General features: G+C 41.1%; 1 protein-coding gene across 1 annotated transcript in view; it reads right to left on the reverse strand.

The window, feature by feature from the left end:
• The window catches only part of LOC123985011 (NXPE family member 3-like), a 19,186-nt gene extending 9,464 nt beyond the window's left edge, over nucleotides 1-9,722 (reverse strand). Inside the window, exons 1-4 of the mRNA XM_046072340.1 lie at nucleotides 9,590-9,722; nucleotides 5,114-5,209; nucleotides 4,850-5,010; nucleotides 4-438 (exon numbers count right to left, since the gene is read on the reverse strand). Of these exons, the coding sequence (XP_045928296.1) occupies nucleotides 4-438; nucleotides 4,850-5,010; nucleotides 5,114-5,159 (642 nt within the window). The 5' untranslated portion in view covers nucleotides 5,160-5,209; nucleotides 9,590-9,722. The remainder of the gene's footprint in view (nucleotides 1-3; nucleotides 439-4,849; nucleotides 5,011-5,113; nucleotides 5,210-9,589) is intronic.
• Between the last annotated feature and the right edge of the window lie 2,359 nt (nucleotides 9,723-12,081).

The raw sequence follows: 12,081 nt of genomic DNA on the forward strand, positions 1-12,081 counted from the left end.
TCCTTCCCAGAGTAAAGAGAACACAGCAGAGTAGGAGCCATTGAGATGATCCACCACTTGTCCAGCCACACCTGCACCAAGCTTCAGGTTGTGCAGCCTGGAGAATAACAGATCTCCCCCAGACGTTTTTGGGCGACCGTTAAAGTCATACATTTGGATCATAACCTCCAGCTGATCCCCTACGCGCCACTCTCCTCCTCCCCTCCCTGGTGGGAGAATGGTGAAGCTGCTGTGGGCAGGATCACTGGTCTGCTCCAGGGAAAGAGGATCTTGTAGAATTGAAGTTTCAGGCCAAGCAATGGAGTCTAGTAGGAGGCGTTCCTCGAGAGCGTCCTTAGTGGACGGTGTCTGGAAGGTGCAGAAGCTGTCATGCATGTTACGGTGAGTGGAAACTCTTGGGTAGATCATGGTGAAATTCACTTTATGCTGAAACTGAAACTGGCATGTGGGGGGGGGGGGGGGGGGGGGGGGGGGGGGGGGGGGGTGTAACAAAGATGCATCAACCAAGTGTACTAAAAGTAAATTAACTACATAAAATAAAAGGGCCAATATGGAAGTTTTTCATGCCCCAAAGCCCAAAATGATGAATATTGATAAGGGCTGTGGGAAATTCTGCCACTCCCAATTTCCCCTGTGGCCTTCTCTGTGATCTTAAAACTGACCCATGGGGAAGATACTGAATCTGCTTTGCATAAGGCAAGAACCTTAAAAGATTTTGTTGGTGTGAACCACACTAAATGGACAAATAAGGGACTTCACTTAAGTTACAGCTATTATACCTACTGATTTCACCTAATGAACCTTTATAGATCATAGTGGAAATGACAGAGGTAAAGTGAAGTGTTGTGTAAACTGTATATTGCTGGTGAGGGATTAAGCAAATAATTGAGTGACAACCAACCGTTGTCTTTGAAGAATTTATTAATAAAAGAGAATAAACAAAGAAGTACTATAAGACATATACAGCTGGTCCAGAGATCTGCTGCCTAGGGCATCTTCGGGCATCTGGCCCCAAGCAAAGGGATGCATAATCATATACACACACGCGTCTAGGTTTCTATGTTTTGGGGAACAGAGATCCTCTCCCAGCCTTGAATGAACATTCAAGGAGAGGAGAGGAACAACAAGAGGGGGAAAACACTAAACAATCTCACAGCTCTGACCTAAACCCTAGTAAATGTGGACAGACTAACAAAAGGGTGAAATGATAAAAACCATACTACCACAATGCGCATGCATATAATAAATTTTATATATCTCAACAATATTAGTAATAATAATAATAGTAATACTAATAAAATATCATACATAAGATTAAATGTAAGGACACAATGTTCTGCCATAACATGAAGCAGGTGGTTAAGGAGGAATTTTAATGTGGGCATATGCTAATTTTTTCAGCTTCATAATTGTATTTAGGGGTTGGACAAGAACAGGTTTACATGGTTTAATTTTCTAAAGACGCTCTTTTTGTCATACAGCACATTGCTGCAGCACCTCTTTTCACCCTGTGTGTTGACTGCTCCGTTTAGCTACAGAGTGAAGCATCTCACTTCTATTTGATCTTTCTTTGGAGTTGCACATGCGTAGTATCTAGTTAAGGACTAGTAGCCCATCAGAAGCAGAATGAGCTGGACGGTAACCACGGCTTTGATTCAGCTGTACATGTTCCCAAAGTGGCTGTGCAACCTAGACTGGTTGTAAGTTATTAATCTGTAACAAAGTTATCTTTCATCAACTGCGCACTGTCTCTACATCACAGTAACTACTTTGTCCATTGACTGCCTAACGTTCCGTAGGGAGGGCCGTCTTGTCACTGTGTGCTGTAGCTCAATGTGTTTCTCCGCTAGTGTTTTTGAGGGCCACATTAGATGCTAGGCGAGCGTGACCCAAATCTGATTTTTTTTTGCTCAGTGTGAACAGCCCAAGTCACATGGAATCTGATTTTTTCCAGTTCGGATTTGGGCCACTTTCTTATGTGGTCCAAATCCGATTCTGCGCTAGACAGAGCCACAGTGAAACGAAAAAGTTCCACAAAAGCCATTATTAAACACGTGGCTCTCTTCTTTACCTTGCTATCATCTGCTCACAAATTCCCTTTTTTTCCTGCCCAACTGAAATCCACCAGATTGCATGCCATCTTCTGAGTTATGTGCGTGCTAGATGTCTGAGCGGAAACAGTAGAGAGCGCCAGAGAGTTGTGGGGCATGTGTGTTGTGCAGCACCAAAAACGATAATAAATGTCATGGAAAGGACAGAAAGTTACTGTAGTGGATGAGTCTTCCTTTGTGTTGCTCTCCTTCTGTTTTGTTAAAGTATTGTATATTATTTGGGTCACCTAAGTTACAGTGACTGAGACGGTGGAGAAGTTGTGTACCAGAGTATCGGTAAAACGACAATAAATCTAAAGCGATCGTTACAAAGCAAACAGCGTCAGGTCCGAGCTAATGTAATTTTATCTGGCTGCCCTCCCTTACATCAGCTAGTATCAGAGGTGGAAAGAAACAAATTACAATAACTCACATTACTATAATTGAGTAGTTTGTGTAGTAGTACTTTTTAAAGTATTTTTACTCTGTAATTTTACTTTAGTATGTTTTGTTAAAAGTATTGTAGGCTACTTCGGTACATTTTCAATCACATCTGTTACTGAGTAAAAAAAAAAAAAAAAAGGAAAAAAAAGTGTACTTTGGCTTCAAGTGCAAGAGAACAATAGCTTTATCTTGCAGTGTAAGTTGTGAAAAAAACGCTGGATTAAATTACTGCTAATGCCAATGCATTTCCTGCTGCTTATTTTGAGGTAGTAACACGAAATGCAATCTGTAAGTGAGATCAGCGATGACCGCTCTCAATTATCAAAAATTCGTCTACACAACAAGACAATCGTCATTTAACAGTTTTCTGACAGCAGACCAGTTTGAAATATTGCAGTGAGTAATGCAACAGTCAGGAGCAGACACAGTGAGCTGTTAGATAAAGAGCTGCAAGCGACAAGCTGCACAGCTCCACCTTCTCAGCTAGGTAACCAACTCTTAACTTTCGCTGTTTGCAGACTCATGACATAGGCTGTATTAAAGAAGTTGACGTAGTTTAGCCAGACAGGGCCCCGCCATGTTGATTTTTTGCAACCAGGAAGTCCCCGGAAGTGACAATATTTGGACAAGACGGTGGAGCTAACGGCCGTGTGTGGAGCTAGTTAGCTCGCTTTGCTAGGCTATCTGTAATTCACCTTAACTGTCATTTTAACAGGGCCGACAACAGTCTTAAAACTAAATGTACTCATATAATCATGCTAATCAGAGTTACATTTACAATTACAGATTTTAATCATCACTCCTCAGTAAACTCATCGGCAGGGGTCTGAGAGCATTTTATATTTAAGCAGGCCTCTGTAGTAGCCTATGTAGATTTATCATTATGGATTTAGGCCTATGATGTTTTGTTATTTTTATTTTTTAGGAGTCTGTTCACATTGACATAAGCTAATAAAAAGGTTCATTTTGCTAAAGTTGAAAATATTAAAACAGTAATATGGCATTTATTTTTGAAAGTCTGGCCCACACAGTGTCTGCTTAGAACAAATGTAGTTGAGGAGCCCTGATAGAGGTAATTTAAGCCAGTAGCCTACTTCCATTTGTGGTTGGGAAAAAAAAAGAAGGTTTTCATAGTTTGGCTAGATGCTTTGCTCCAAAGAGCCAGAAAGACATCAGTGCCTGACAATGTTATTTGGCATCAGCAACTTGCAGGTAACTAGTTATTTATTATATGCTTAGGATATCACCATTAAAATGACCACCTTTATTGTTGTTTTTATCCTTACATGGAGTGTATGTCAAAGTCTGTGTTGTGCCGGGAGCCGCTTGTTTTGGTGTGTTAGTGGACTGCATTTCATTAGCTGCGGTGTTGTTGCTATAGTCGTAGAGAGGCTCAGGAGTGCACACAGGGCTACATCCGGACCCAGTATCTTCACGTAAATAGCAAAATAGTGGCTGATGCAGGCAACAGAGAAAACAGGCATGTGAGGTTACAGCCTATTGACAAAAAGGATATACAATTAATAATAAAAACTACATATAGCCCCTTTAAGGCCTGCGTGCAAACATTGCCTATGACGCGCGTTACTAAGTGATGCAGATAGTTTACGGAAGTAAAGGCTGGACTACAAATTAGCTCTTTCAGGCAGTTCAGTAACAGTGTTTTCTGTGGGAGATGGAAACTCTCTTTGGGGTGGACTTTAGGCTTTTTCACTTGCAAACCTATTACCTGCACAAAAAAGATAACACAAAAAAGTAAAGGGAAGAAGTCAAAAAGCATAATATGAAGCTTTAAGCTTCAAACACAAAAAGGCAGTTAACGTTCCGGCCTCGGCTGGACCAATTATATAATGCTGTGTGCTGTAACACACCAATATTTCTTTTGATGCAGAGTCAAGTCATAGTTAAAGATTAACTTAGATTCCAACTGAAGTCACATCATGTTATCTATTCAGTGCTGACCTGTTTTATGGACATCATTTGGCAATTTGATAACTACTTGATATCTGTGACTTATTTGTAAAAGATTTATTTATTTTAGGAATGAATGGGAACCAGTAAGTTGGAACACATCGATGGTTTTGGTCTCGTCATGAGATGGAAAGTATAGAATAATGCCAGCTGTTTCCCCTAATTAGAAAAGCGGCTGCTGGAAATCAGCAAAAAAAATACCATTTAACTCAAATTGCATTTATTTGCAATGAAGAATTGTATTGGTATAATGAGACAACATTTTCCTGTTTTCTGACTAATATTACTAACATTTTGAACAAGGTCTATCCTTCAAGTGGTCCCAGTAAAACATAAGTTCTCACCTTCAGGAAGACCATGTTACGTAGCACAAAAATGAACCCAAACACAGCCGGAAAGAGGAAGATGATGCTGTACTTTGGAAGGCATATGCTGACCCCCCCTCTTGTAGAAGGTCTGACCTTCATGATCAGTGATGAGTCTTCATCTCTGCATAGCACTGTGACTGGATTAAAAATAAATAAAACAAAAAGGGAACACTTGTTATGCTAAAGAATATTTCTAGCTAAAATCCTCTCAATCATTAGTAATACACTTAATCTAGTCACCCAGAAAATTCCTCTGATTAACCAACCACAGAGAAACCTGTATCATTCTTGTGATTCCAGAGGTTCACTATTGTTCAAATGTATATTCTTTCAAGACTGCAAAAGAAGTGGATAAGACAAATCAGACAATATGATCTATTGTACTCCAGAATAAAGTTGTGTTACATTTTCTGTAGACTCACAGCAAATACAAACATAAATTTGAAATTCATTTGATGAACTCTTCAGGGTTTACATTGAAATATCCAAATTAACTGTTGCTACAGAAATGTGCCAGTAATAATCAAGGAACAAACTAATAGACTAAGCTCAGTTTTATTCATCTTTAGTTTGCAAGTAATGACGCTGCAGTGTTCACTTAGGGAATAAAGTACTAAAGCTGAGAAACACAGGAATTTCTAAATGACTTATTGTTCAGTAACAAACTAAATATGAGGCAACATATACAGTATAGAGGTATGATGTTTCAGGTGCAGAAGATTTACTGTGGACCACCATTCCCAAAAACTGAGCTTAAATGACCTGCTGGCAAACAGTTTGAAGGAAACATCAACTTGTATCAAGTAAAAGTATTAGCTACAAAACTAGTAAGTAGTAAGTATTGGCAGCAAAGTGTGCTTAACCTCACCTTCCACATTTTAAAACAACCACTGCTGAAAATAGTGTCCAGGTTTAAAAATACCAAAATCCTTTAACACTGTTACTTTAAACATTATTTCTCAGACCTGGAACTCAAACTATTTACTGATGCCCTAAAAATATATCTTTAAGTCATTTAATAATATTTAATTAAATAATTAAATTAATTAAAATTTAATCATGAAAGTGCAACAACTAGTTGACTAATGACTTGAACCAACGACTACTAGTCAACTAGTGTGATGTATAACATATGTGCATTTGACCATTACAGTTTAAAATAACACTCTAGCAGCTGGACAGAGGCTCAGTGAACTCTTAAGGGGGAGTAATGATTGATGGGTGTGTAAAGAGTGAACCCTCCTATGGAATTTGACCTCTGACCCAGTGATAGGGGGAGTAGTGATTAGTGTTTATGAAGGGACTGGACCCTTATATGGTATTTAGCAGATACATAAACATGTCCTATATAAGCTGTGTTTGATGTACAGAGAGACAGAGTGGCCACCGGGCTGGGTCACTCTCCAAGCTGCGGCAGAGCTTGTAATTGATGCTGAACTCCTTGATGTAATAAACTTTTATGATCAAGAACAGTGTCAAGCGGATTTCTTCTCAACACATCATCGCAGCATTATTGTTCGGACACCACACTAGCAAAATCTTTAGTTGGGGGTAGCCCTAAAGAGGTCATATTATGCTCATTTTATTTAGGGGTTGTACCAGAACCGGTTTACATTTTCAAAAGACACCATATTTTTGTCATACTGCTCATTGCTGCAGCTCCACTTTTCACCCTGTGTGTTGAATGCTTTGTTTTAGCTATGGATTGATACATCTTAACTCTACAAGATCTTTGTTGGGAGTTGCACATGCGCAGTTCCTAGTTAAGGACTAAGCCAATCAGAAGTAGAGAAGGGCGGGTCCTGAAGAGCCGGTAAACACAGCTTGGTTCAGCTGTGGAGCAAGAGTTTCAGTGTGGTGAGTTATTAATCTGTAACAAATGTATCTTTCATCCATGAAGTTTTAACAGAGCTCTGTCTCTACATCAAAGCAACAACTTTATGTCCATTGACTGTCTGGAGGGTGGCTAATGTTTGGAAGGGAGAGGCAGCAGGCGAACGTCTTGTCACTGTGTGCTGCAGCTCAGTGTGTTTTTCCACTGGAGTTTTTGAGGGCGTGTCGGACTAGCTGCTTGGCGAGCATTATGACGCGCATTTTGCTTTCATCCATGTGTCGTCAAAGGGATGAAAGGGAAACGGCTGGACTAAAAACGAGCTGTTTTCATGCAGTTCAGAGCAGAGTTTTCTGTGGGAAATGGGATCTCCCTTTGGGCTGGACCTTGGGCTTTTTCACTTTGCAAACCTATTACATGCACAAAAGGTATATAACTCAATAAAGAAGAGGGAAAAGGCCAAAACAGGACAGTGGTGAGTGCCGATGTGGTGGCTAGTAGCTCCTTGTAACTTCGTTACATTTGACTTTTTGGATTACCTATGACAGAAATACACTTATCAGCATTGGAAAAGAACGGACAGGGATGGCAGACCCTGGAATGATCCCTGCCCACAGCAGCTTGACGACCAAGCCAGATTCCAGCTGAACCAAGTACTGACAGAACACGGGCCATTCAAGTGAGTTTTCATGCCCCGTTTCAGAAAGCAGGCTTAACAAACTCCCTTATCCCTGAGCTCTGGGTTGATTGAGCCTGAGGTGGGAAACTGAGTTTTTGGTTCCAGAACAGCTGATCAGAATTAGTTCAATCAACTCTGAGTATGTTGAGCCTGATAGAAGCCCATGCTTGGGGATGAATAAAAGCCATCATCAATGGTGCTCCAATACTACGATTCACCATGGCTACAGGTAAATAAAGGCAGATCCAGAGGTGGAGCTATAAATATGAATGCTGCCAACACGGACCCTGATAGGCTCTAAAACGCAGGAGTGGAGGGAGGAGTCAGTACGCTAACATTAGCACTTTTTATACAGCGTATAGAGATACAGACTGGACTTTCCTTAATAAATGATAAAGTGCTTGAATTCTCCCACATTACATTCATTTTAAATAGGAAGGCTATATTTAATAGGCTGCAACCTGCCAGGACTAGATGCCAGTGGCAATTTGCTACCTGATATTGAAAATAGGTATAGATCAAATATAAAACAGTTAACTCATGAAACCGTCAAAACACATTCAGAATATATGCAGCTAATAATGAAAACCTCACTTAAAACTACTGTGGGGTCCGAACAATAATGCTGCGATGATGTGTTGAGAGGAAACCCGCTTGACACTGTTCTTGATCATAAAATGTTTATTAAATCAAAGAGTTCAGCATCAATTACAAGCTCTGCAGCAGCTTGGAGAGTGACCCAGCCCGATGGCCACTCTGTCTCTCTGGACGTCAAACAAAGCTTATATAGGATATGTTTAGGTATCTGTTAGGTACCATAGCAGGGTTTGAGTCTGCAAAATAAAAGGTCAAACCCATAGAGGGGTACAGTACTATTGAGGTAACAAAACAAGGGGTTAGAGGTCAAATTTTATAGAAGGGTTCAGTCCCTACATAACCACCAATCACTGCTCTTCCCGTAGAAGGTCACTGACCCTCTGTCTTGCTGCTACAGTGCCATTTTGAACTGTTATGAGTCAAATGCATAAGTATTGGATACTACACTACATTTAAGCCTATTTGTTTCAGCTGCACCACAGTCATCCTCACGCCAAAATATTCACGTTATCTCCAGTATGATAAGATTGGAATGTTCCAATCAGTGAGACTACAATGAAAGATTTGTTCATTGATCAGTTTTCTAGGTTACAGATTAGTTTAAACAGCGATTACTGCAGTAATGTAGCCCACAGTAGCCTAAGTGATTTTAGCGCAACTGTCACAATGTTATACCTAAAGACGGACATAGATTTTATTCTGTGCGGAGGATAAATCCACGATGTGCAGAGATCTGTCCTTACATCGAGGAGAGATTGATCATAAAAGCTGTCATGTTTAAGTTTGGATGAAAAAAACCAATAGCCTAGCCTTTCCAACCGGGATTTCAAAGTTTTTAAAGATGTAAATGCATTCAGATAGGTGCTTTGATATCGACAGCATGAATGAGGAAAGGAAATAGTGTGTCAGACAACAGCATCAGTTGCCAGAGTTACTGATCTAGAGTTTATCTGCTCTCGCTCTCTGAAACAGAAAACCCAGAGTTTCCCTCTCATCTCAAGCTTAACATACTCAGAATTTGCACTAATGCCGCTTTCTGAAACAGGGCCCTGGTCTGTTTGTCTGCCCTGCAGCTCCTGTCAGTCCCAGGACTTCAGTGATAAGTGCATTTTTACAACTTCCCATGAAGTATCTCTATGTTGGACAATTCAAAATTAGGTTCAGGTGTATAGAGATGGGGCCCTTTGTCAAATATGTTGTGTTATGCTTTGGGTTGAAGGTGGCTCAGAGAGGTGAGCCTTACAGTTGTTAATCTAAACACATTAGGCTAGTGTGTATGAGAAATACAGCATGGTAAGTCCACACTTAGTTTCAACACTGTCTTTTTTATTACAGAAAGCTACTTTGTTAATACTCAGCAAACAAAAAAAAACAAAAAGGGGGGGGGGGGACATTTGTTCACCCTTAATATCAAAAGCTGCATCAGTTACTGCTTTGGAAACCCGTGTCATATGGTAAGCCTCTAACAATCAACATCAAATAAATACATAATTTCTTTTACATTTAGCTTCAAAGCTGACAGACAAAAAACATTGTATTTGCACCCACCCAGGCACAAACACCAGGCAGAGCAGATTTACAAAGTTTACCGACACATGGTTGAACTTACAACTGAGGTGAGGCAGGCAGTCTAAGATGAAGCAACATAAATCCAGAAACACAGGTGATAAATCAACAGAAACAGTCGAAATCCAAAAGACACTGGGGAACACAAGGAACAGTGCTGACCTCTAAACATAAACTGAGAAGCAGTATTAAACGGCACGGTGGGAGGGGAACAGACCACATAAACAGCTTAGAGAGGAGGAGACAATGAGGCGCAGGTGAACTTAATCAGACAATCAGGAAGCACACAGACAAGAAGCAAAACAAGACAGTGACACCAGGCGCAGAGCAACTTCAAAATAAAACAGGAAACACAGTAAACAAGAAACACAAACACCAATATCCCAGAACTGGGAAAATATACTGCCCAGCCCTAATTTGTATGTATGTATTGTATGTATTAAGGGCAGGTGGTCCACATTAGGAGAAATACTTTTAAACAGGCAGGCAGAAGACCTCCTGAAATGAGGGAGCTCAACATTAAAAAGTATCTGAAGCAGCTGAAGTTAGAGGTTTGGAAAGAAGCTTAATTTGCTAGGCTTTAATGGTACAGTCTCGATAAAAGTATTTCTAACTTTTTATTTAGAGGTAGAAAACAATTTACAGGTCTGGTGTCCAGAGATTAAAAGGATTTTACAGCTATTGCTTAGGTACTTGGTGCATCTCCTCTTCCCTCCACCTATGTTGAACTTATGATACAGTATATAAAAATGACAGAGATGTAAAGATTATAATCAAATGGAATTGTAGACAACGCTGGATATTATTGCTCTCAGTCATGATGTTTCAATAGTCACAAGGTTCCTGTGTTTCAGAGTTCAGTTCTTTTATGGCACACAGAGAAAAAACTGTTAAGGACCTATAGCGTCTCCTAGAGGGCAGCAGAGTGAAAAGGTTACCTGGGTGGGATGAGTCCTTGATTATTTTGTTGTTTTGTTTGTTTCCCAGCGGAGACATCAGGTTCTATATATGTCAGTGAGAGAGTGCAGTTGTGTGTTGGTGATGTTCTGAGCTGAGTTAATAACTCTCTGTAGTGCCTTTTTGTCTGCCTCAGTGCAGCTTGTCAACCACACTAGGATGTCATGAGAGAGGACACTTTTGACAATTGCTTTCAAAATAACTCCTTAACGTTGCGATTCAACATCGCCATTTTGAAACACCACGTTGTTAAAGTTCTGAAACATTGCTATTTGGTTAGGTTTAGGCAACAAAATTACTTGGTTAGGGTAAGATCATGGAAAAGATCATGTTTTGGGTTATAATAACTTCGTACGTCAGTAAACACCACCTTACATAGGCTTTTCTGTTAAATATCATATACCTACCTTTACCGTCCAGAAGTGATGCTACAGGGATTTACCCACTGTGTTGAATTATGATGCTACAGGGATCCCCAGTCAACTACAAACTGATGCATCCTTGTGACGACTTGGGAGTGAGAACAGGTTGATCCTCCAGTCAATCAAACAAAAGTTGTCACTGTGAGTTAAAACGTTTCATATGAAAGATACATTTGTTAAAAATGAATAACTTACCACTCTGAAACTCTTGCTGCAGACTAGGTTGTAAAGCTGGTTTGGGAACATTTACAGCTGAACCGAAGCAGTGGTTATGGGCTTGTTAGGACCGTCTCGGGTTACGTATGTAACCCTGGTTCCCCGAGAAGGGGAACGAGAGACTGCGTCGGTTACGACACTATGGGAACGCCTCTAGGCGAAGCAGGTCTGAACGTGAATGAAATCACTCCAATCCTATTGGCTTGTTGCTAGAACGGTAAGGTGTGACGGAATAACCGGAGCACACCGACGCAGTGTCTCGTTCCCCTTCTCGGGGAACTCGAACTGCGTCGGTTACGACACTATGGGAACGAGATACCCACTAAACCGTGCCGAAAACCCCGCCTGCCCTAGTGTGCAATAAAGTGGAAGTGGAAGTGGAATCGGAAGGTCGGCGGTTCAATCCCTGGCTCCCCCTGGTTGTGTGTCGAAGTGTCCTTGGGCAAGATACTGAACCCCGCGGCTGTTCCGCCAGTGTATGAATGAGTGTGAATGCTAGTTTCTGTTTGTGTATGACTGGTGAATGCAGATGTAGTGTAAATGCGCTTTGAGTAGTCGAAAAGACTAGAAAGGCGCTATACAAGTACGATTTACATTTACGGGCACATCCAGCAGTGGTGTGGAGCAGAGCAGCGCTAATGGGAGAACGTCTCGGGTTACGTATGTAACCCTGGTTCCCCGAGAAGGGGAACGAGACACTGCGTCGGTTACGACACTATGGGAACGCCTCTAGGCGAAGCAGGTCTGAACGTGAATGAAATCACTCCAATCCTATTGGCTTGTTGCGGTAAGGTGTGACGGAATAACCGGAAGAGTATAAAGCACACCTGTACACACTCATCATTAGCTTAAACTATGAAGCAGGCGCTTCAGGCGGGCAGAGAGGTGCGGCGGGCCGACGCAGTGTCTCGTTCCCCTTCTCGGGGAACCAGGGTTACAT

The sequence above is a fragment of the Micropterus dolomieu genome, linkage group LG16, assembly GCF_021292245.1.
Source record: "Micropterus dolomieu isolate WLL.071019.BEF.003 ecotype Adirondacks linkage group LG16, ASM2129224v1, whole genome shotgun sequence".
In the NCBI taxonomy this organism is placed as follows: domain Eukaryota; kingdom Metazoa; phylum Chordata; class Actinopteri; order Centrarchiformes; family Centrarchidae; genus Micropterus; species Micropterus dolomieu.